The sequence below is a fragment of the Anabrus simplex genome, chromosome 7, assembly GCF_040414725.1.
Source record: "Anabrus simplex isolate iqAnaSimp1 chromosome 7, ASM4041472v1, whole genome shotgun sequence".
In the NCBI taxonomy this organism is placed as follows: Eukaryota; Metazoa; Arthropoda; class Insecta; order Orthoptera; family Tettigoniidae; genus Anabrus; species Anabrus simplex.
The window spans coordinates 296,673,636-296,699,013 of record NC_090271.1 but is presented as its reverse complement, the minus strand read 5'-3'; the positions used below and the strand labels follow the sequence as shown (position 1 = coordinate 296,699,013).

At 41.8% G+C, this 25,378-nt stretch overlaps 1 protein-coding gene across 1 annotated transcript in view; it reads right to left on the bottom strand.

Moving 5' to 3' along the window:
- The window catches only part of LOC136877820 (synaptogenesis protein syg-1), a 493,171-nt gene that overhangs the window by 84,766 nt on the left and 383,027 nt on the right, over positions 1–25,378 (bottom strand). Inside the window, exons 7-9 of the mRNA XM_068228753.1 lie at positions 18,759–19,046; positions 10,712–10,899; positions 9,068–9,200 (exon numbers count right to left, since the gene is read on the bottom strand). Coding sequence (XP_068084854.1) covers positions 9,068–9,200; positions 10,712–10,899; positions 18,759–19,046 — 609 coding nt within the window. The remainder of the gene's footprint in view (positions 1–9,067; positions 9,201–10,711; positions 10,900–18,758; positions 19,047–25,378) is intronic.

Below are 25,378 nucleotides of genomic sequence, written 5' to 3'. Positions count from 1 at the left end.
ACAGTTACAAGCTGGAGTCGTGTACGTTTGGCAACGTGCAGCGGAGGCCAAGGTGAAAGCGTGGGAGCTATCCGTGTATGTTCACGGGTAGTGAACTTCATCTTGTGCATCGTTTTATTTTTCACAGATATATTCGAGTATATATGACAAGATAAATTATTGAATAATCATACGTAGAATCTATTATCGAAATAAGCTTATGTGAAGGCGCAGCAGGGCTGTGTAGCTTCCCAGATTCAATCTTGGCTCAGACCGGTGGTATTTGAAGATGCTCAAATACGTCAGCCGTGTGTTGGTAGATTTACTGACATGTTAAAGAATTCCTACGGGACCAAATTCGGGCATCTTGGCGTCTCCCAAAAACCGTTAAAGTAGTTATTGGGACTTTAAATCAATAACATTATTATTTGCGAAGGTGCAGGCCGAATTTATATTGTAGCAGCTATAGTGTAAGAAAAGGTGTTATTATCTCGTTTATGTTTCCTTCAGACGAGGAATTAAAACAAAAATACATTTGTCACATTAAACGTGATAATTGGGGAACCTAGGAAGAATTCAGTCCTGTGAATAAGACATTTGGCAGCCGAAAGTTTTTAACAGGGGATACAATTAGTGATATTAAAGGCAACGTAACAATACTATCATCTACACCTAATTGGATTCTTTGTGATGCATGTCAATTATTTTCCCAAATTTGCTGAAATATTTTTCATCGAAAAGTTTTTAAAATGATCCTGAAAGTAGGAGATTTAAAATGAAGAGTCCAAATCTAAGCCATTTACTCAAATTTCACCAAGATACGAATGTCTCTTTATATGTTAATAGTTATCAGGTGTCGGTAAAAGAAATAACCTGTTTATCTGAAGGTGGATCAAAGTGGTCTCAACGACATGAATATTTATTATATTATACAGGAGCCACTGCCAGCAGTGTTAGTACTGAATGTGTACAAGTATTAAAAATGCTCGACAAGTCCATAGAGTTTCTTGAGGTAAGCAGTGAAAGCAGAGACTCTTTGTCCTACCATACATTTTTAAGGGAACAGTCGAATTTACACTAACAGGAAGAAAAGTTACTAAAAAATTTTCGTTTGAAACTGTAAAAGCAAATTATTTACTGTTAGGGAAGTTTCAAAGTGATAACTTAGAAAGAAGGTTTGGTCAGTACAGATATATTGTCAGTTGTAATTTCAATGTTACTACACTTTCTGTCCTAGTAAGTGAGATGAAAATTAGGATTAAGGGTGTTCTAGGCTTGCAGTGGTGGTGGCATGGAAAAGTGCAATTTGGCTGTAGCCAATAATAATGATTCCATCAAGACAAGTGATAATAGGCCCAATACGGAAGTAATAACAAGTTAGGCTCACTTTTATCATATACATTTTCTGGTGGGTATTTTGATATGCCAAGGATAATATACATTTCTGGGTATGCAGTAAGAACAATATCCAGCGGGATAATCTGTGACACCTGTTAGGTCTCGTGAAGAGTAATGAAACAGATGACCCATATTTTGAAGAACTTCAGAAAGGTGGGTTAATAGTGCCAGCAGATTGTGTAGTGCGTGTCTGCGTAACATTGACACGTATATTTACCTTGCTCGTATCTGAAGACTACAGGGGAGACTACTTGAAATGTGAAAATCAGAAAGAATTTGTCTTCTCTCTATCTAGCGCTTCTTTAGGAAGATATGAAAAATCAACAGTGCTGGTTTGTATGTGGTCATTGTGGGTGTGACAATAACGGTCTGATAGATTTATTGTCAACATTTTCCAATGTCATTTTTAATAATTATAGGAAGCAGATGAAGAACAAGAGTTGTGTCAGCAGTGAGGATAAAAGCATTAAGCTGAGGAAGCTGTCAAAGCTCCACAGTAATGAGCTTGTGAGTACTGTTCTTAAAGTGTTCTGTTTTTATTCTCGTAAAATGTGTATTCCTAACTTCAGGAAATGAATTTACTGATGTGTTTGTTTCTTAGTGTCATTTTACGAAGAGTGAGCATTTATCATAATCACAATGTTGGTCTAAATGTAGTGAATATGGGTGAAGTATTTCAAAGTCGGCCACGCCCCCTTTTCTCTCGGTCTCCGCTTGACAGATGGGTACAGCGTTGCCAAGCGTACCTTCTCGCTTTAACTGTAGATGGCTCTGGTACATCACTACACTGCAGCTGTACAGATGTCAGCCTCTAGCTCTACACCTGACCTTGGGAGCGCAGCGGCCGTCGAGGGGGTATTGAGCGGCGCAGGGACCGTTTCGAACGCGTTTCTGTCTGGCAACATTGACGCGCACGACTGTAGATCCCCGGACTATGGCCAGTGTCGCTTAGCTTCGCAAATGTTTTACGCTGAAGTATTTTGCAGGAAGAGTGGAACGGAGAAGTGCGCAGCTGGCTGCCGCTTATTGTACAAATCACTGCACTGCAGCTTCACGTGGTATGCATTCGTAAGTTGTACGAAAATACTCTACGATCAAGAAGCAAATGTTTTCACACTGGATAGTATTGTATGTGAAAATGAAAACCTACAACCTGTTTTCCAGTCATTGACCGGGTCAAGGATGGAATGAGTGAAACATATATAGGCTGTTATTACAATGGGGTCGCCACTCCCAAGGTGATTTATTAATGAGTGATAAATGCTATGAAATGATAATGGAGAGTGTTGCTGGAATATAAGATGACAGGGAAAACCGGAGTACGCGGAGAAAATCCTGTCCCGCCTCCGCTTTGTCCAGCACAAATCTCACATGGAGTCACCGGGATTTGAACCACGGTATCGAGCGGTGAGAGGCCGACGCGCTGCCGTCTGAGCCACGGAGACAGTATTGTATGTATGTCACAAAAATCCTAAGGTTGTTCATCATTAGATACTCCCTGAGCTACAACATCTAATTTTCATTTTAATTTCATTTATTTTTGAAATATGACTTCTTTTTATATGTATCGGGATCCCTAACAGCCAGCAGGAAAATATTTGCACTTATCACTCAAGGATTCTCTCTGTCTGTATACCTTACGAAGTGGCATCACATCTAAATCGCTAGGTACAATATATATATATATATATATATATAAATAAAACGCTTAACACAACAAAACTCAAGCTCTTAAACCAGAGGGAATTAAAAGGTGATGTTTGTACCAAAATCTTCCAAACCGTCTCAATAGTACAGGAAAAATCTTGAATTTCTTGAAAAGTCAACGGAAATATGTTTATTTTCAAGATCATATCATTAAATGACACTCCAATAATTGCACGCGAAGGCAATACATTCTGTACTTAGCAGGCTGCTAAGCGAGTAAACACTTTCATTAATGATTAATACGTGTCCTCTGATGATGGCAGAATACTATCCTCTGCTGATTCTCTTTGATTCTCTGATCTTCCCCCGCTTCAGAGAGGGCTTCCGGCCGTAAGAGAGGGCCAAATCCAAATGTATGACACACAGTCGCACTCCCGACCCCGCAGGTGTGGGAAAATCAGAAGAAAATGTTTCTCAGAGGAATCTGTGTCATGAATAGCTAAGTTTCATTGCAAAATATTTGTTTTTTCAATCATTATAATTGTGAAAAAGTTGGAAAAATTGCGTAATAGATTACTAATAGACCACCTAGGATGGTTACATGATCAGCAATGATGTAAGTTTATTGATACGGAAGTGATTGCCTACTCACTGATAGCCTTCTTTACCGAGTGTGGTGAAGGTACTTCAGATTGTGTTGAGCTCTCCTGCTCCAAACATTTTCCTAGGTCAATTGTCTTTCCTAATCGACATCGGATTTCTAGCAGAGCAAATTTAAGAGCGCTAAAAGCCCCAAAGTCACTCAAAAGACTGGGAGAATGTAAAGTAAAATTTACGACATTCATTGAATTTTTAGCCGCTCATTTAAAAACGTAATAGCAATTTGAAATTGGAACTGTGCTAGTAGTAGTAGCACGTTAAACTTGGACATAACTCAAGATACGTCATCATTTCTAAAACTCTTATGTAATGTTTTGCGTAATGCTTTAAATCGCAGTTATTTTTAATCCTACAGAAATATGTTTGATACTTTTTTAATTCCAAAGGTACACAATTTCCTACTTCAAACAAGTGGCTGCCCAACTATGAAACGAAACTGTCCTTACGTCAGTTTGTTTTCACACCAACTTTTCTGCACGCGAGTGAAAGATGGGTGAAAATAAAGAGTTCCGATAAATCGAAACAAAGAATCAGTGCATCCACAAAATAATGGTAAGGCCCATCTGAGAAAATGAATGACGTTCCAAACTAATCTGAAATTATTATTATTATTATTATTATAATAATAATTATTATTATTATTATTATTATTATTATTATTATTATTATTATTATTATTATTATTATTATTATTATTATTATTATTATTATTATTATTATTTGTTCGTATCGGCCTACTAAAGACCAAATTATTTCAGCTGTCTTCGCTGTGCTTTGATCTTTGCCCAGTGCTCATCCATTCGTTGCCGGTGTGGCTCTTTAATTTCACTTTCCTCCGTCCATATCTTTCCCATCTTCAACTTTGGCCTTTCTTGAAAACCCTGGTTCAGGAAGTCGTAAAATTTAAGAAACGGGATTTCCACTTGTGGAGGTGCATATGGCCCTGAGGTTCACTCAGCCTATACCAAGAATGAGTACCAGGTTAATTCCTGGGGGCAAAGGCGGCTGGGCGTAGAGCTAACCACTCTACCCCATCACGTGCCGAGGTTAACAATGGTGAAAGCCTTTACCTTCCACTCCTCCAAGGACCTTCATGACCTGTACGGAGGTGACTTCGCTTTACTTTTTTGAAAACCCTGGTGGTCTTTTAGTTTCCTACCAAGTGGGCTATCTACATAAATAAAATCGCAAGGACCGTGTGTCTGTACATAGACTATTTGGGTGAAATTTCCGTACAGTTATCCGTTTCACGTGTAATAATGACCATCTGCACATATTTTAGCTTTGGTGTCTGTCCATTTGTCTGTTTGTCTGAGTTCTTATAACTTGAAAACTACTGGATATATTTCTACCAAATTTGATATTTAGAATATACCTCTCCTTGGGTAGGTTTTTGGGTCAATATTATTTCTGAATATCTAAATTTACGGGGGGTGTATCCGAAAACGAAATCATGATTTTGCATTCCCCAAAATATGCACGTCAAAAAATTAACGGAAATCTACCATCCTTAAAGGAAATCAATTCCTAATTTTTTTTCTCATGTGCATCATCTGCATAGGAGAGATATCATTAACGGATGGTTTTTCAGCACAAGTCCCAACGGACTTAGCCGAGATGAAATACGAGAAAATACCATGGGACCAGCCGTTTGGACTCTAAATACGGCGTCTTATGGTAGAATCCGTTTGTCAATATGACATACCGCTTATCAGCAGTTAATGTGTAAATGAAGGTCTGCAATTTTGTAAATATGTATGTACTTTCGCACTTTGATCTATATATACATTGATGTCGATTTGTAGCCGTCAGAAAATGGTGTGTCTGCTATTGTAATCAGTATTCCCCACATCGACTCTTAACTGGAAGTAGGAATAGGGTCCTTCTCCAACTCCTGTGTAACTGGCATTAGTAAGGAGGGCCGACCATGGTAATTAATAATATCCTTCTTGATTTGACTTGCAAAAGGCAAGGGAGCATGCAATTTTGTTCAAAACCCCCTACCCGATTGTTTTTGGCTGTGGGAGAGGGTGCCCGCGATTATGAACAAATGTACCCTTCTAAGATGTGACTGGCATTAGGCATAGTGGGCTGCTATCTTAATGGAAACTCCCCAACGCGGTGTGACTGGCAGTAAGCTGGCTGGCGGAAGGAAAATGGGCCTGTCATTATAATGGTAACAGCACAACTCAGTTTTGACTGGCAGTAGGGAAGTGGCCTGCCATTATACACTGACTGACAGAGCAAATGCAACACCAAGAAGGAGTGGTCAGAACTTTATGCCAACTGCAGGGTAGACTGACGTCACTGAGATATGCTCATGATGTGAAATGCGCCGCTGTGCTGCGCACGTAGCGAACGATAAATGGGACACGGCGTTGGCGAATGGCCCACTTCGTACCGTGATTTCTCAGCCGACAGTCATTGTAGAACGTGTTGTCGTGTGCCACAGGACACGTGTATAGCTAAGAATGCCAGGCCGCCGTCAACGGAGGCATTTCCAGCAGACAGACGACTTTACGAGGGGTATGGTGATCGGGCTGAGAAGGGCAGGTTGGTCGCTTCGTCAAATCGCAGCCGATACCCATAGGGATGTGTCCACGGTGCAACGCTTGTGGCGAAGATGGTTGGCGCAGGGACATGTGGCACGTGCGAGGAGTCCAGGCGCAGCCCGAGTGACGTCAGCACGCGAGGATCGGCGCATCCGCCGCCAAGCGGTGGCAGCCCCGCACGCCACGTCAACCGCCATTCTTCAGCATGTGCAAGACACCCTGGCTGTTCCAATATCGACCAGAACAATTTCCCGTCGATTGGTTGAAGGAGGCCTGCACTCCCGGCGTCCGCTCAGAAGACTACCATTGACTCCACAGCATAGACGTGCACGCCTGGCATGGTGCCGGGCTAGAGCGACTTGGATGAGGGAATGGCGGAACGTCGTGTTCTCCGACGAGTCACGCTTCTGTTCTGTCAGTGATAGTCACCGCAGACGAGTGTGGCGTCGGCGTGGAGAAAGGTCAAATCCGGCAGTAACTGTGGAGCGCCCTACCGCTAGACAACGCGGCATCATGGTTTGGGGCGCTATTGCGTATGATTCCACGTCACCTCTATTGCGTATTCAAGGCACGTTAAATGCCCACCGCTACGTGCAGCATGTGCTGCGGCCGGTGGCACTCCCGTACCTTCAGGGGCTGCCCAATGCTCTGTTTCAGCAGGATAATGCCCGCCCACACACTGCTCGCATCTCCCAACAGGCTCTACGAGCTGTACAGACGCTTCCGTGGCCAGCGTACTCTCCGAATCTCTCACCAATCGAACACGTGTGGGATCTCATTGGACGCCGTTTGCAAACTCTGCCCCAGCCTCGTACGGACGACCAACTGTGGCAAATGGTTGACAGAGAATGGAGAACCATCCCTCAGGACACCATCCGCACTCTTATTGACTCTGTACCTCGACGTGTTTCTGCGTGCATCGCCGCTCGCGGTGGTCCTACATCCTACTGAGTCGATGCCGTGCGCATTGTGAAACCTGCATATCGGTTTGAAATAAACATCAATTATTCATCCGTGCCGTCTCTGTTTTTTCCCCAACTTTCATCCCTTTTGAACCACTCCTCCTTGGTGTTGCATTGTCACTGTCAGTCAGTGTATTTAAATCTCCTCAACAGTAATCTGTCGGGATACAGGAAAGGGTCATTGTAAAGAAAACTCTCCAAGTCGATCGTGGCCACGCAGTAAGCAATGGAGCCTGCCATTATAATGTAAATCTCCCAACTCGATTGTTGAATGTCAGTAGGCAAGTGAGCCTGCCGTTATCATCACAACACCGCAACTCACACTTTACGTTGGAAACAACGTATGGGTACCTGCCCATGCAGTTTCTCGGATAAAGCTAAGAGACATGCAATTTAAAAAATCGTAACAATAGTTTACTTCGATATCCGTACACTATGTAGAATACCGTAGCGAAACACGTGTACATTTGCTAATTATTATTATTACTATTATTATTCATCCCTGTGGTGTAAATCGTACATGTCTCTTGTTCAAAAGCCTTCGGTTCGTTTCCTAACCAGTTCAATGATTTTAATTTTGGACTGCGGAGTAGAACGGGGTTCACTTGATACGAGATTTTCTCAATTTATTTGTTACAGGATGAAAGTTCACAGTGACCACTTGACTCTACTGACCTAGTACACAGAGACGAACACTGCTTGCCATGATTCCACCGGTGTACTGAAATATTGATGACGTTAATTCCACATAGAACCCCAGCACAAAAATATTAATATCACGCTCTTTTAGTAGCGATAAACGGTAAATTGACAAATTGACAATTGTTCTGAATATGGACAGTCAGCCCTAAAATCATAATATTTATAATTTTTTTATGATTTCTGCTGGAACATCTTTTTCTTTCTCGGCTCACAAAATCGGCATAATCGGAATATTTCGGAACTTACCGCAAATGCAGGTGGGTTATGATTCAGTTACATGGAAATAATGAAATGGAAACCTACAACCTGTTTTCCAGTCAATGACCGGGTCAGGGATGGATTGAATTAAGCCCCTTCTGGCGGCGAGAATAGGAATCCTGACGGCTGCCGAAGCCCGTCGTACTCCTGTGCGGTAATGAATAATGACTGGTTGTGGAGAGTGTTTTTGGTATGATAGATGACAGGGAGAAAAGGAGTAACCGGAGGGAAAAAAACCTGTCCCCCCTCCTCTTTGACCAGCACAAATCTCACATGGAGTGACCGGGATTTGAATCACGGAGCCCAGCGGTGAGAGGCCAACGCGCAGCGGCCTGAGCCACGGAGGCTTCACTACATGGACATAATATATAAATTAAATTAACAGTTTGCATTCAAAAGCCGGCTTCTTACCCGGAGACCCCGGTTTCGATTCCCGGCCAGGTCAGGGATTTAAACTTTATCTGATGGCTGATTCGAAGTCCACTGAGCCTTCGTGATTACAATTGGGGTGCCATCTAACGGTGAGATGGCGGCCCAGGTCTAGAAAGCCAAGAATAACGGCCGAAAGGACTCGTCGTGCTGACCACACGCCACCTCATAATATGCAGGTCTTCGGACTGTGCAGCGATTGCTGTGGTGCCATGAGATTTGGTTTTCATTTTGGTTTTTACATGCGAAATGATTCTGAAGAGGCCTTGTCGAAATGTTTCTGCTCGACAATTCAAAATGTGGCTGAGAAAACAGACACAGTGACAGAAAAATCAGCAGCTCAAATTGAGCACAGTATTGAAAGTAAGTTATCTTCACTGGAACATGTAACAGAGTATCACAGTTAGGAGAGAGACATTTCATCTTGTGCCCAAGTATATCTATATATTCAACTGTAGATGGGTATTGATGTGAGCTTACCTGTTACAGCGAGGTAAATCGCATATTTGTCTGCTCCCCGCTCGTTCTCTACCACCAAATAGTAGTTCCGCGAGTCTTCCGGGTTTACTTGTCGTACGTGGAGCTTGGCTTCGTAGCAGTCCTCGCGTTCATCCTGTAGTAGAAACAATATGTTATCGGAGTGCTGTACCAGAGAGAGAGAGAGAGAGAGAGAAAATGTTACATCGACCAATACAAACCCATTATTCGGCATCACGTGTCAAACAATTTTATAAATGTGTGATGTTTTAAAATTCACAACAGAAAGAAGAAAAATATGCCGAGAGATTTAGCGTGCGGTTAATATGAGGTAGCCGTTAGCTTGCAGTCGGGAAAGAGTGGGTTCGATTCCGACCGTCGGCAGCCCTGGTGATAGTTTTCTGTGGTTTCTCATTTTCACACAAGACAAATGCTGGGGCTGTACCTTCATTAAGTCCAGGCCGATATTTTCCCAATCCCAGTCCTTTCTCATCACTGCATCGCCGATATCCTTTGATGTGTTAGTGTGACGTTGAACTACTCTCAAATAATAATAATTCGATATCCACGATATCAATGCTAGCTTTATATCTTGAATCCACAATGTATCAGCTGTCTGGCTGGTGTGCTCCTTTAACGGCAGAGAACCCTTCCCTTCAGCTGTGAAAATATTTGAATTCTTCCAACTTCTTGAATGAGCAGCGAAATTTGGAACTTTTTTTCTATAATCGGCACAAACCTTCTGCTCAGAGAAGGCGTCGGAAGGATATTAGTGATATTATCATTTCTTTTTCCGTGTTGTAGTAACTCATATACTACAGTACAGCATTTCGGTGACGATAGAAAAGGTAGTAGCCATGGCCTTAATGTATTGTACAGCCGTGGCCTTCACCTGGTGTAGAGATGTTAAACCACGGCTGCCGACGTTACCATTCGAACTCACAACAGGTTCAACCCATCATCTTGGGAATAGCAGAACTAATAACAAACGACTTCACCTCTAACAACTTCACATCAATCACACACTCTCTGCTGGAAGAAGTGGAGGTCATATAAGATTATTTTCAAGATATCTGGTCTCCTCTTCCCTAATCACTGAAATAATTGCACACTGTATAATCATTTTCAAAATAAAGGAATGTATAACAGCATTAGCCTTTCACTCGCTCTGTCCCACAACCGAGAGAATGTGTTGCTGATCGACCTACTTTCTGATGCTGCCCACGTATTAAAGGAGCTTTGGTCACTGAGAACCCAGAAGGAATTCACCGCGTTTCAACGAATGATTGTTTTCTGACTGCATCCAAACGCTAGAGAAATGAAATGAAATGGCGTATGGCTTTTAGTGCTGGTAGTGTCCGAGGTCATGTTCGACTCGCCAGGTGCCATTCTTTTGATTTGACTCCCAAGGGCGACTTGCGTTTCATGATGAGGATGAAGTGATGATGAAGATGGCACATACACCCAGCCCCCTTAGCAGCGAAATCAACCAATGATGGTTAAAATTCCCGACCCTGCCGGGAATCGAATCTGGGACCTCCGTGACAAAACGCCAGCACGCTAACCATTTAGCCATGGAGCCGGACAACATTAGAGAGGATTTAAGAAACACGAAGACAATACGAAACGTAATTCAGTGTTTGTTACCTGTGCTAGTTCTTCGGCCAGGTATCGTCCCAAGAGATCGCCACCAGCCTCTAGACGCTGGCCGCTCCATTCCCACGCTGTTCGCCTAGGACGAGGATCAGCACACACCACCAGTCGAAGAAGAGCGTCCTGACCCCGAGATACCTCCACCTCTCGGCCACTGGACTGCGGAAGAACTTGTGGCGCACCTGTAATAAGTAAATGATAATTTAATTGTTTCGTCTCTGTCATCCTAGAAGGATTCATATTTTTCTGAAGACCAACTGTTCCCCGATTCCCAAATATCCACTGTGGCCTGACCCTTTCTTACTGTTACGGGTAATAAACTTTTCGTAACGCTGGAAGAGAACCGTCCTTATCCCCATCAATGCACAGTTCTCAGTGCCGTATAACAGCAATGAAAATAAAGATTGAAATGGTGGTCATGAGCTACTATAATTTTTTGAAAATTTGCTTTGCGTTGCACCAGCACAGATAGGTTCTATGGCTATGATGGAACTGGAAAGGGCTAGAAGTGGGAAAGAAGCGGCCGTGGTCTTATTTAAGGTAAAGCTCCAGCATTTGCCTAGTGTGAAGATGGGAAAGCAGGGAAAGCCATCTTCAGGACTGCCAACAATGGGATTCGAACTGCACGGGCAACTCGGTGAGCTACTAGTGTGGTTTACGAATGTTCGCCTGATCTTTAGTTTTGTGTAACCTGCCCTGGCTACTGGCACTTAGACAGAAGGAAGCGACTTTACAGAAGAAGTAAAAGTGCACTTACCAGATTAAAAACGAATTTCACTAAATTAAAAAGGAGAAAATTGTGCAATCTTGACCGTTATTCTGAACGACTTTACAATTTTCTAGTTCATAAGTATCACTGACTGAACTACGTTCATTGCCGGTATGTGGAGGGATAAACAGGTACTAATTCTTAAAAACACTTTGTTCCTGCTGGCATGACTGGCAGCACCTTATAAAAGTCCCTTTCCAGGTTTAATGATAAATCCTTTATGGTGGTTTCTACGGACTAAGAGACTGTCAGTACGGTACACTCGGCAGAAGAGGTGATCCTAGTCTTCTTGTGGTAAATAAAGTGAAGACATGTCAGATCACCTTGGACGAACCATACTGCTTGCAGCCAAAATATATGGGAAATAAATAAACCAGAATATTCAAGAGTGCTATTTAGAGACGTTCACATACACCTATAACGTAGTTTAAGGTACAAGAGAGTTCTGAATTTGTAAAGAACCACTGAAGGCTGCAGCAGTGTTGGATTTACAGTAGTCATATCTTCTGCGCCAATCGTAATAATAATAATAATAATAATAATAATAATAATAATAATAATAATAATAGGACCGGTCAGGAGTCCGTGTGGGTGTTGTAACAGGCAAACATTTCCATGATAAAATATAAACTTACGAGGAACATTAACAACAGATCCTGACGCAGAACAATGTGCTATCTGATCGGAGAAATATTAAGGGAGGAGGTCTGTACAGTCTGAAAGCGCTCAGTGACTAACTGACACGAAGGAAGCGCTTGTATGATTTCTGTTTCGCATGAAGACAAGATTTAAAGAGGCTTGTGTGATGCATTCGTAAGCCAGCAGTTCTTTTTAGAATCCATTCAGCTGAATCCATTCAGCTGAGCTGAATGGAGAGAGCACACCCTACACGCAGTTATCCGAAACCCCACCCAACTGTATAGCCTAAACCAGAGGGTTTACAAGAATAAATGAGCAGCGGGCTCAACAACAACAAGGAGTTTTGGTAAATCTGATCTGCTAGCATTGTACTAGACCTGATGGCTCTAGAATTCTCACCCCCTGTGGGTGAGGCGGAGAAAAAACACGCGGCGGTATCCCCTGCAAGTTTTAAGAGGTGACTAAAAGGAGTCCCAGAGGATCTCAAATATGCGAGCGTCGGTTGACGACAAAGGGGCCCTTAGCTGAGTCCTGGCATTGCTTCCACGTACTTGTGCCAGGCTCCCCGCTTTCTCTATCCTATATGACCTCCCTTGGACAAATCTCGTTCTTTACCGACCCAGACGGATTTAGAGAATTCGATGCCTAGGGAGTAGACTATTTCATTTTCACGCCCTTCGCAGCCCTTGACTTTATTTGGCCGATACCTTCACTTTTCGAAATGCCGGATGCCTTCCATTTCTCTCTCTGATTAGTGTTATAAAGAAGACGGTTGCTTAGTTGTACTTCCTCCAAAAACAATAATCGCCATCATCACTAGAATTCTCTTCAATCGTCTGAAAAACCATTACCGGCAACATTAAAACACTCGGAAAGCAACCGTTATACTCCCAAGAAGGTTAATGTCCATTGATGATGATGATGATCCTGACGCGACTCTTTGGTTGAATGAATAACGTCGACGCCTCCGATTCAGAGGGTGCAGAGTTCGATTCACGGCCTGGTCGTGTATTTTACTCGCGTCTGGTTTGGGGACTGAGCGCTCGTGTTTGTATCAATACACTCCTCTTCATACAAACACAATACACTACACTATTATTCACCAGATGAGCAAGTAATCTATACTAATGTATAATAAATAAAAGGAGACTGTGAGTTTGTATGTAAGGGCTAATGTGAGGAACTACTGGAGAGATTTGAAATTTCTTTCACTATTTGAAAAACAATATAATTACGGCGAACATAGGCTATATACCATCGCGGAATATTAACCTTTTGAACTCCATTACCTTACCGTATGCTTCCTGCTCCACTCCTAATTAATTTCTGCACTGTGGGTATGGAGGAGCATCAACACCTCCGGTTTCATTATCACTATCACTTTGTTCATTTTCACTTATATTATTCACTAATAAATCATGCAAGTCAGTTGTTGGTTCATCATCGTCACTATCACTGTCCTTTAACTGTTCTAAAATATCCAGTTCCGTGAGTGAAGACGAAGCAGAAGGCATGTTTACATTCAAATAACAACATCTGTGAACTTGAATAAACATTCGAGAATAACAGAGCTTAAAACGTTACCACAATTCCCGCGAACTATTGTAAATAGGAAAATGTGTTCTCTCAGAGACCGTTAGATAGCTCTACAATACCAGAACACGGCACAGTCGTCATACGAGCGATGAAAGTATGAGATATTGTCATGTCGAGTAGAGCTCGACATCGGAGCGCAAGTCGAATATTTTAATGTCGAACCGCACTCGACTTTGGAGTGCAAAAGGTTAAAGGTTTCCCCTGAGAACTGTGATTGAGGAACAAGTGGCAGCAACAAATTTGAATGTTTGTTTGTCAGTCTGTGATTTTTCACGTAGAAACTGCTTGACAGGTGGAGTTAAAATTTGGTAAGATTATAGCTGATATCTTTGGTTAACGCATATGCTACTTACTAGAGCACTATCTTTTAAATGGCATTTGTAGGAAAATACCATTTGAAGCAAGTCAGAGGAAATCATAAGCTCGGGACCCGTAAAATTGAATACGCTGCTTAAACGATTAGTTCTATTGAACACCGAGTGTAGTTAGAATAGAATAGAATAGAATAGAGTACTCCCATCCCCTACTTCTGGATCGCCTGAAACTAGAGAGAGAGCGCACTCATTTATTGCAATTCATTAAAGTCTGATACAACATTACATTTTCCTTCTTATCATCATATGACCATTGCTACACTAAATACTTACTTTCTTAATCTGCTTACCCTCCAGGGTTGGCTTTTCCCTCGGACTTGGCGAGGGATCGCACCTCTACCGCCTCAAGGGCAGTATCCTGGAGCGTGAGACATTGGGTCAGGGATACAAGTGTGGAGGAGGATCAGTACCTCGCCCAGGCAGCCTCACCTGCTATGATGTACACTTCTATATACCTTTCAATCTCCCCATCCCACCGCAAGGCCCCTGTTCACCATACCATGTGAGGCCGCCTGGGTGAGGTACTGGTCATCCTCCCCAGTTGTATCCAGGACCCAGTGTCTGAAGCTCCAGGACACTGCCCTTGAGACGGTAGAGGTGGGATCCCTCGGTGAGTCCCAGGGAAAAACCGACCCTGGAGGGTAAATAGATTACGAAGGAGAAGAAGAAGAATTTTCCTCACGTCTATTGTAGTTTTCAAAGTTAAAAATTAATTTCTGAGTGTTGCTGCTTGCTTTATTCATGCTCTTTGTCTGTAATCCTTCCCGGAAAGAACTACTTGACGGGCCGTGCTCAAATTTGGCTTGTATACAGCTGGAACCTTTGGCTGACATATAGACTACTTGTTATTACACTGTATCTTGCTGCTGCAATTCGCTTTACGTCGCACCGACACAGATAGGTCTTATGGCGACGATGGGATAGGAAAGGCCTAGGAGTGGAAAGGAAGAGGTCTTAGCCCCAGCATTCGGTTCATCTGGAAGGACGTGGGTTTGAATCCTCATAAGGAAGTCAAAACATTTAAGAAAAAATATTTCCACTTCCGGAGGTGTATATGGTCCTGAGGTTCACTCAGCCTACACCAAAAATGAGTAATCAGGTTAATTCTTGGGGGCAAAGGCGGCCAGGCGTAGATCTAACCTCTCTACCCCAACAAGTGCTGAGGTTACGGATAGTGGATGCCTTTACCTTGCACCCCTTGAAGGGCCTTCATGGCCTGTACGGAGACGACTTTGCTTTGACCAGCATTCGCCTGGTGTGAAAATGGGAAACTACGGAAAACCACGTTCAGAGCTGCCGACAGTGTGGTTCGAGCCCACTACCGCCCCTAACTCGCCCGGCACACTACAACTTAAAGTGGTCGTGCAGGGAAATAAATTTGTAAAGTACGTCATAGGAAAATGTGTTGGGGTGGATTTGAGATAGGATTGCTTCTGTCGCGATCAGTTACATCTCGGTTGTCTAGATTAGGATGTGCATGGACCTATAAAATTTTGTTTATTCAGAAGCATTAAAATAAATCCATGTATGTTAGGTAAAATGATGTCCGCCTGCATGGCTAAATTTTCGTGCTAGCCTTTGGTCACAGGGGTCTCGGGTTCGATTCGATTCCCGGCAGGGTCGGGAATTTTAACCATAATTGGCTAATTCCCCTGGGTGTATGTATTGTCTTCATCATCCTTTCATCCTCATCACAACGCGCAGGTCACCTATGGGAGTCAAATCATACGACCTTCACCACGCCTCTCCGGGGGCCACGCCATTATTATTATTAAGTAATATGATTTATAATGCTAAGCAACCCATAAACATATAGTCCAGTAATAAAATAGTCTACTAATATCAATCGTTATTAGTTTTTCCTTTGAATTTGTACTCACGCATGTACGTATCCATACACTGCCTCATTGTGTTAATATTGATGTCATGTTAGTGTTCTGTCAATTGGCATATCCTTTTACAGAGACAATCTTTCTGAGGATAAAATAGAAAAGGTGGAGAACGAATATCTGCCATTATATTGAAGACTGCTCAACTCGATTGTGACTGTCAGTAGGCAAGGGAGCCTGCCATTACAATGAAAACTCACCAACCTGAACTTTTGTTTTGCTATTTGCTTTACGTCGACCGACACAGACAGGTCTTATGGCGACGATGGGATAGGAAAGGCCTACTTGTGGGAAGGAAGCGGCCGTGGCCTTAATTAAGGTACAGCCCCAGCATTTGCCAGGTGTGAAAATGGGAAACCACGGGAAACGAACTTCAGGGCTGCCGACAGTGGGGCTCAAACCCTCTATCTCTCTATTACAACCTGAACTTCACATGAGAAACGATGTAGGGCGAATTCTCCATCGTGATTCTCGTAACGCTAAGAGTTACGCAGTTTAATAAAATCATACAACGTGTACACTACTTCACCTAAAATCCCTTATACAATGTATAATTCCGTAGCGGAGCATGGGTATATTAACTAGTAGCGAATACATCCTTCCACAAAGATTTTGCATCAGAAATAGCATGTGACTGTAAAATAGGGCCAGGTCTGCATGTGTGATACAGTTTGCCGCTACAAAAGGCGTGGGATAAGCGTCAGAAGAAGAAGAAGGAGAAGGAAACATAATAATTATGACGGAAACGATTAATAGTCCGTCATTTCAAGAGCTTGCAAAGCGCAACTATATAGGGTGCTCGGAAACAAGGTGAACCGAGAACATGACCGTCGCAGTGTTGGTCATACTGATGGGTAATCTGAAAACTTTACGTCGATATCTCACACAGTTGTCAATTTATCAGCTGCTGAATTTATCCCATCAGACAAGTTCACATGCGAATTCAAATGGGCTTTACGAAGCAGTGTTGCAAAATCGGGCTTCACAGGCATGCCAAGAAATGAGCGTCAAACATTAACACAGCCAATGTCACTGTAGCGTGCTTTCTATGAGCCGAGCCTATCAGTAGGTGGGTTCTTGTTCAAGTCCCTCCCCTGGAGAAGTTTATTTCTTCTATTGGTGCTCTCAAAGTGGTCATGAGCCACGTGCTAATCTAGCAACACCACTTCGCAAAGCCCATCTGAATTCGCCCGCGAAGCGATCTGATTGGCTAACTTCAGCAGTTGATAAACTGAGAACGGTGGGAGATATCTAATTATTATTTTACAATTATTTATCAGTATGACCAACCCACTAACGCTCATATACTCGGTTCACATTGTTTTCTACCGCCCTATATATTACAGAAAGTATTACCTACTGAAGTGACTAAATGACTGAGTGATATACTTCTAGAAAATAACACTCACTGAATTAGAGTAGGCGCAGCTTTATCTGATCTTGTAAAAATTAAGAGGGGAATTCCTTAAGGCAGTATTATTGGACCTTTATGTTTTCTTATATAAATATATATGTACATAAATGATTTGAGTAAAGAAGAGGAATCAGAGGAAATGCTTTTTGCGGATGATGTTGTTCTGCATAGAGTAGGGCCTCTCAAACGCCCAAAATCTTACGCGTGCAAATCGCTTCGTCTCTGGACTACTCGGCTAAGCTCAGCTAAGCTCAGCTAAGCTCGGCTCTACTCGGCGCAACTCAGCTCGGATTTGGAGCGCTACGGGGCAAGTGTGGAAGAGGGAGACAGGGGGAGCGAGAAAGACAGGCGTGAGGAAAGAGAGAGTAAGTGCTATTGCTCCAAATCGAGGAGTGGGGGGGGGGGCGAGGTCTACACTCTGGTCAACCAAGCGAAGTCGTCTTTTGCACCGTGCACAGTGCATGCACCAAGCGCATGCACCCTGAGAGGCCCTGGTATAGAGTAATAAATGAGTTACAAGATTGTGAGTAACTGCAAAATGACCTCGATAGTGTTGTAAGATGGACAGTAGGCAATGGTGTGGTGATAAACGGATATAAAGTTGTGAGTTTCAAAAATATGAAACGTCCTTTCATTTTTAATTACTGCGTTGATGGGATGAAAGTTCCTTTAGGGGGTCATTTTAAGTACCTAGGAGTTAATATAAGGAAAGATCTTAATTGGGGTAATCACATAAACAATATTGTAAATAAATGGATACAGATCTCCGCACATGGTTATGATGGTATTTAGGGGTTGTAGTAAGGGTGTAAAGGAGAGGGCATATAAGTATCTGGTAAGACCCCAACTAGAGTATGGTTCCAGTGTATGGGACCCTAATCAGGATTAATTCATTTAAGAACTGCAAAAAAGTCCAAAGGAAAGCAGCTCGATTTGTTCTGTGTGATTTCCGACAAAAGAGTAGCGTTACAAAAATGCTGCAAGGTTTGGGCTGGGAAGACTCGGGGAGAGGAGACGAGCTGCTCGACTAAGCGGTATATTCCGAGTCAGTGGAGAGATGGCGTAGACGAATAAGTTTGAGTGGTGTCCATAAAAGTAGGAAAGATCACAATATGAAGATAAATCTGCAATTCAAGAGGAAAAATTGAAGGAAATATTCGTTTTTAGGAAGGGGAGTTATGGATTGGAATAACGCACCGATCGAGATATTCAAAAAATTTCTAATTTCTTTGCATTTATTTAAGAAAAGGGTAGGAAAACAACAGATGGGGAATCTGCCACTTGGGCGACTGTCCGAAATGCAGATCAGTAGTGATTGATTGATGACCGATTGAAGTACATTAATGAACCATAAACTTACCTACGACTTGCAACGAGATGGGCTGACTCTGGACTAGTCGTTTCATGCCTCCTATGATGTTACTCGCTGTACACACATATTCTCCCTGATAGTCATACGTAACGTTGGCTATGTGCAGCCTTGATTCGCTTCCTCTTATGTGTATCGTATCTTCGGAGTTGAGAAGCTTCTGTATCCAGCGATAGGAAGGCAGAGGATTGCCCTCTGCATTGCAGATGAATGTTACGGATGTGAAGAGCACTGCTGTCTTCAGGCGGTCTGCACCCACATCCAAAATCTTGGGCGGAACTGTGAAGATAAAAACACGTTGCATTAGATTCCGGAACGCCTTGCGTGTCAACCGAACTCACAATTCTCGTAAGCAAAATGTGAAACTATTTCATCTTAAAATACATGCTCTTTACCTGTTTGGTTAGCTTCAGAGAATTTTGTTTTAATTATCCTTTCCTAGTTTCGAACAGGTGAGCGTAACAAAGACGTGAGAGGTTTTAAATCAAATTTACTTTCAGATGACATCTGTGAAAATCGTGTTCAATCCATGCATCTATATACAAAAATGCCGCTTGGCCGACTCACTCACTCACATAAATATTTACCCACTTCTAAATGAGGTACAAACTTGCAAATTAGCAACTTCTGCAAATTTTCAGCATTCAGAATATCATGCTGTGAACACACTTATGAAGTAAATATTACCTATTATACCAAGCTTCGAATCAGTGGGTTGATTCAATCCTCTTCAATTATTATTTTTTGATATTTAGTTATGAGTTATTGAAAAACGTTTCCTGGGAAATAATTTTAGTTTCTATGAGTTCAAAATTTGATGGTATCGTATCGTATCGTAATCTGTTTACCCTCCAGGGTCGATTTTTCCCTCGGACTCAGCGAGGGATCCCACCTCAACCGCTTCAAGGACAGTGTCCTGGAGCTTCAGACTCTGGGTCGGGGGATACAACTTGGGAGGATGACCAGTACCTCGCCCAGGCGGCCTCACCTGCTATGCTGAACAGGGGCCTTGTGAGGGGATGGGAAGATTGGAAGGGATAGACAAGGAAGTAGGAAGGAAGCAGCCGTGGCCTTAAGTTAGGTACCATTCCGGCATTTGCCTGGAGGAGAAGTGGGAAACCATGGAAAACCACTTCCAGGATGGCTGAGGTGGGAATCGAACCCACCTCTACTAAGTTGACCTCCCGAGGCTGAGTGTACCCCGTTCCAGCCCTCGTACCACTTTTCAAATTTTCGTGGCAGAGCCGGGAATCGAACCCCGGCCTCCGGGGGTGGCAGCTAATCACACTAACGGACTCAAAATTTGATGATAATATTTAAATACATATATAAACTTAGCTAAAAATGTATTTCTCCTCAAATATGTAACAAACTAGAAATGTTTGAATTTCTGGGTTGCTAATTTATATAGAAAAATAATATACTGTCGTAATCAAACGCATGTAACGTTGCTGTTAATTAACAAATAAAATTCTTTACAAGTATTTTTATTAGTTTAAGATATTGCTATAACTGCAGAAAGTTTCATATTAATCAGACAATAACTGCAGTTCATGGAGATTTTCGCAGGTAGCAAAGCACTGAAACACTGAATAGTTAGAAAAACCATCTGAAGTTTTGAATGTAGCTGTTATTTTTTCAAAGATTATTAGGTAAACAGTGGAAAATCGTAAAGCGCTGACACCATCCCACCGTCATTTTTCAATCCTTGGAGCCAAATTCAATCGGAAACGCTAAAATACTGCCATAATATGCAACAAAATGCCATCAGTATGAGGTGGGCGTGGCAGACACACCCACACGCCATCCCATTAAAATATCCGTACAGCCCTTAAAAATGGCGGAATTTGAAATATGCTGCCATTTTCTGATAATAGAAAGATTGCTGTAACTTTTAACAATAATTCCGAAAATCGTTCTTTTTGTAAGGAAAGCACGAAATTTCATTAATGTGTAAACGACGGTATTGGTGAATGATTAATCCATCGATTATACCTTACGATTTTACCGAGCTAAATTTCTAGAACTAGGAAGAATTATGTACTTCTTTCATAAGTTTTAAAATATTTCCACACCTAATTTACACCTGCAGTCTTCAAACTAGCCTGGCCTACCGAAAATGATAATATCTAAGATTATGGTCCTATTTTTTTGTCGTATCTTCAAATGTTATAACTTAGATTGAAGGATTTACTGACATTTTAGTACATTTTTCACACAGTGTTAATTTTTTATGCTTAGAGGGGCAGCTACAATCATGATATTTGGCACGCATATGACAGTTGGATGCTTTTTAATACGCCTGCCAAATTTTATTATTATAGCTGTGTATAAGCGTGTTAAAAATTAAATATTTAAAAAATTTACAAAACTTACTCAAAATCAAAATATTTATGCCTATCTAGAAGACAACCAATTGGAAGGTTGCTCCTATGACGGCACGGATTTCTGTGGCTGCAGTTTCTCCTCCGAACTTGCACATTTCTACAATAATTCCATTTTCACCAGGTGCTTTGTTGTTTTTAAGCTCATTTATTATTTCCTTGATCTCTTCTAGACTCGGTGGATTGCAATCTCGGTTATCCTGAGATAGATATTTCGTATCCAATCTTTCCATATGTTCTGCACAATTCAGCAACATTTTGAAGTAATCTGGGAGAAATTTACAATTTTATTTTGTTGTTCGTTACTACACTACCACCCTCCCGCTAAAAACACAAACTTGATGGCTGGCATCTCTGTAGTACCTCTTTAAATATTTTGTAAAATGCTCGAGTGTTGTTCTTTCTAAAATCATCTTCTATCTTATCCAACCTATTCCTCTCACAATTTCTTTTATCTGATCGTATGATTCTACCTGTTTTATTCAACTCTTCCCGGAAAGTTTCCCATCGTTCCTCGGTTTTGTTGGAATGCCATCTCTTCCATGCTTGTAGTCTTCTGTCCAAAGCTTCATCACACTTTTCATTCCACCACCTGTGTTTTCGTTCCCTCGCTGGATTCCCCAAGCCTTCAGCTGCTTTAAACATAGATTTTTTGTCTCTTCTCAACTGTTCATATTCAGCTTCAGAAATGTTTCGTAATGTGTCTCTTTGTTTTGTTTCAGAGTATCTGTATCAGTTCGAAGCTTTCTTTTGGTTCTTTTGCTTGGGTTTGTTTGGTTGGAATCTTACTCTAACCTCCGAGAGGTAGTGCTCGAATCTATGTTTAAGCTTTTTCTTACATTGACGCTCAAGATATCCCTTAGGTTTCTTGTCGTTATAGCAACATGGTGGATCTGAATCTCCTCAAGCAACATGTTCGGAGGTGCCCATGTTTTCTTCTTGCTCGGAAGTGCCTTGAAGTGTCTAGACATGAGTTTCATGTTAAAATGTCTGCAGAAACTGATTAATCTTTCGCCATTTCTGTTCATTCTGTTAAGTGCTGGGTAGTCCCCCACAATTTTCCTGTACCTTCTTTCCTTACTTATCTGAGCATAGAAATCGAAATCACTAACCAAAATTTTCACATGGTGTTGTAGAATTTTCCACGTTGTCTCTTCAAGAACTTCCCAAGAGTCATCTACCTTCTTCGGGTTTTCCTTGTTATCGCATTTTTTTGCTAGTTTATTTACGCCGCATCGACACAGATACGTCATATGGCGACGATGGGACAGGAAGGACTAGGAGTGGGAAGGAAGCGGCCGTGGCCTTAATTAAGGTACAGCCCCAGCATTTGTCTGGTGTGAAAATGGGAAACCACGGAAAATCATTTTCAGAGCTGCCGACAGTGGGGTTCGAACCTACTATCTCCCGAATACTGGATACTGGCCGCACTTAAGCGACTGCAGCTATCGAGCTCGGTTTATCGTCATTTATCGGCGCATGTGCATTGATAATCGTGTATGCTTTATTGTCAGATCTAAAGGACAGAAACGAGATCCTCTCTGTTGGTGAGGTGAAATTGATGATGGACTTCAGAATGATACTTTCAACCATAAAAGGCCGTACGTAGGATCGTTATATTTACTTTGTTCTTTATTGCCGGTTTTCCTTTGTAAATTTTGTAACCACTGGATTCAATGTAATTTTCATCAAGGTATGTTGTCTCTTGAAGTTAAAATATGTAAATATCTCTTTCTCTCAAAACATCAGTAAGTTGTTTTAATTTTCCAACTTTTAGGAGCGTGATGATGTTCAGTGTTCCGAGCAGATGTTCTTTCTTGATTCGTATCTTTCTTGAGGAGGTTCTGGGAAGCTCCAGTTATTCCCTGCATGACGTCCCAGGCTCTCCAGAATCCAAAGGCACCGCCTCATAATATTGTAGACATTCCTTCACCTTATGATTACGTCATTATCTTTCAGGCACGTAATACGGTCGGGGAGATCATCACAGTTCCACACAAAGTTCAAAACCAGACGGTAGTTAACTCAGTTTCTCAGGTGTGATGAGTTCTCTAATACTAAGTTCTAATGTTCTGTAAATAGCGTTGCGTATTTTTCATGTGTTCTCGTTGTAATAAATAGAGGCATGATATTCTCGCATTAATTTATGTTCGATTTCGTGAAAATGAAACCATTTTTTCGCGTTATTTCGCATAATAGTCCTGACCCCATTGCTTTAATTTCGCTTTATTTTAATTTTTTACAACTTGCTTTTCGTCGCACTGACACAGGTAGGTGTTATGGCGACGATGGGATAGGAAAGGCCTAGGAGTGGGAATGAAGTGGCCGTGGCCTAAATTAAGTACAGCCTCAGCATTTGTCTTGTTTAAAAATGGGAAACGACCGAAAACCATCTTTAGGCAAGCCGACAGTGGGGTTCGAAGCCACTATCTCCCGGATGTAAGCTTACAGCTGCGCGTCCCTAAGAGCACGGCCAACTCACCCGATAAATTTCGATTTAATCTTTTCCGTAAGTTATTCATAAAAAGTTGAATTCGTGAGATTTGTGAATTATTAATATGAAAGGTAGATAAGTAAAGAGAAGCAATATTGATATTCATTATTCCTTATGTATTCTTGATTAGAAGTGTAATGTAGCCCACTGAGCTCGATAGCTGCAGTCGCTTAAGTGCGGCCAGTATCCAGTAATCGGGAGATAGTGGGTTCGAGCCCCACTGTCGGCAGCCCTGAAGATGGTTTTCCGTGGTTTCCCATTTTCACACCAGGCGAATGCCGGGGCTGTACCTTAATTAAGGCTACGGCCTATTCCTTCCAATTCCTAGGCCTTTCCTATCCCATCGTCGCCATAAGACATATCTGTGTCGGTGCGACGTAAAAGCAAATAGCAAAAAAAAGTAATATAGCCCTAATCAAGATTAAATTACAAATTACCCTTTAACGCTACATGGCCATACCTTTCACCCTGAATGGCCATACCATTAAGGGATTTTATAGAATATTAATACGTAGAGATACTTTTGTCGAAATGAGAAATTCCATTCACACACGTAATATTGAAATACAATTTCAAGATCGTTATTTTGCATGAATTACGCTGCATTTTCGCATTTATCTCAAAATAAGTCAATTTCGCTTTAAACTGGCATTGTCACTTTAATTCGCTGTTATTCGCGAAAACAAAAACACTAATTTCTTAACCAGAATCATATGATTCGTTAAGATATTTCAAAATCGCTTCAGAATATTTTTGTCGCGTTTATCGTTAATGCGAAATAATCATGCCTCTAATTAAACAAATAGCGTGCAGACTTTGGGATATGGGATTAATATTGACATCGTAAATAAGAGATTTTTTTAACCTAAACTCTCCCCATGATCCAACCCAAGTCCGTACTTCTGAACATAGGGAAGGTAGAGACCACTGCTAAAGGCAGAATACATGGGTAGCGTGCTCATCCATGGTCACGCGCCGCTAAAGCTCAAGTCAAGTGCAGTAGTGACCCACCAGCGAGTCCCACGCTAACAAAGCGGCGTTTCCACCACGGGGTCACATGACGCTAGATGTGTTAAAAATGTTTCTGTAGTCTTGATCTATAAATCTGTTAACCACATTGGATGAACGATGCATTAGTGAAGTTGGGAGTTGACCAACTTGAATTTTCAGTGCCCCAGAGAACACTGTTTGCATGCTTAGTCGTGTAATTGAATACGGGGGCACTGACTTCATTATAAATAACCACATGAAGGGTGATAGTAGGTTACGGTTCTAGAAGTCAATATTAATATTGCCGAGTAAACATCTCTCACAAAATCGTTTGACGAATTTCGTCCAGTGCCGGAAAAAATGTACACATCCAAATGTTGAACAAGGCAAATTGCACCAAATAGAATGATTGTTGTCTGTATGTCATTATCCGGAATTACGAGTAGCTTTCGTTGCAGTGGAAATGAGTCTAGAACCGGACAAAATTTTGTTCCAACATGAGAGAGAATCAATTATTCAACCAACGTTCAAAAATAGTTTTGTCCAATTCGAAACAAAATAGGAGATTTGATGATTATTCGTTGCACGAAATATGTCTCTTATTTCACGTCATACAATAAGAATTGGAGAGAAAATTTTATTTTCCGTGGACATAACGGGGTGAATTTTATATGAATGTGGTATTCCAGATATTGATTTCACTCCGACTATAGAGTGTCTTTCACCGATGCTAGATAGTGTGT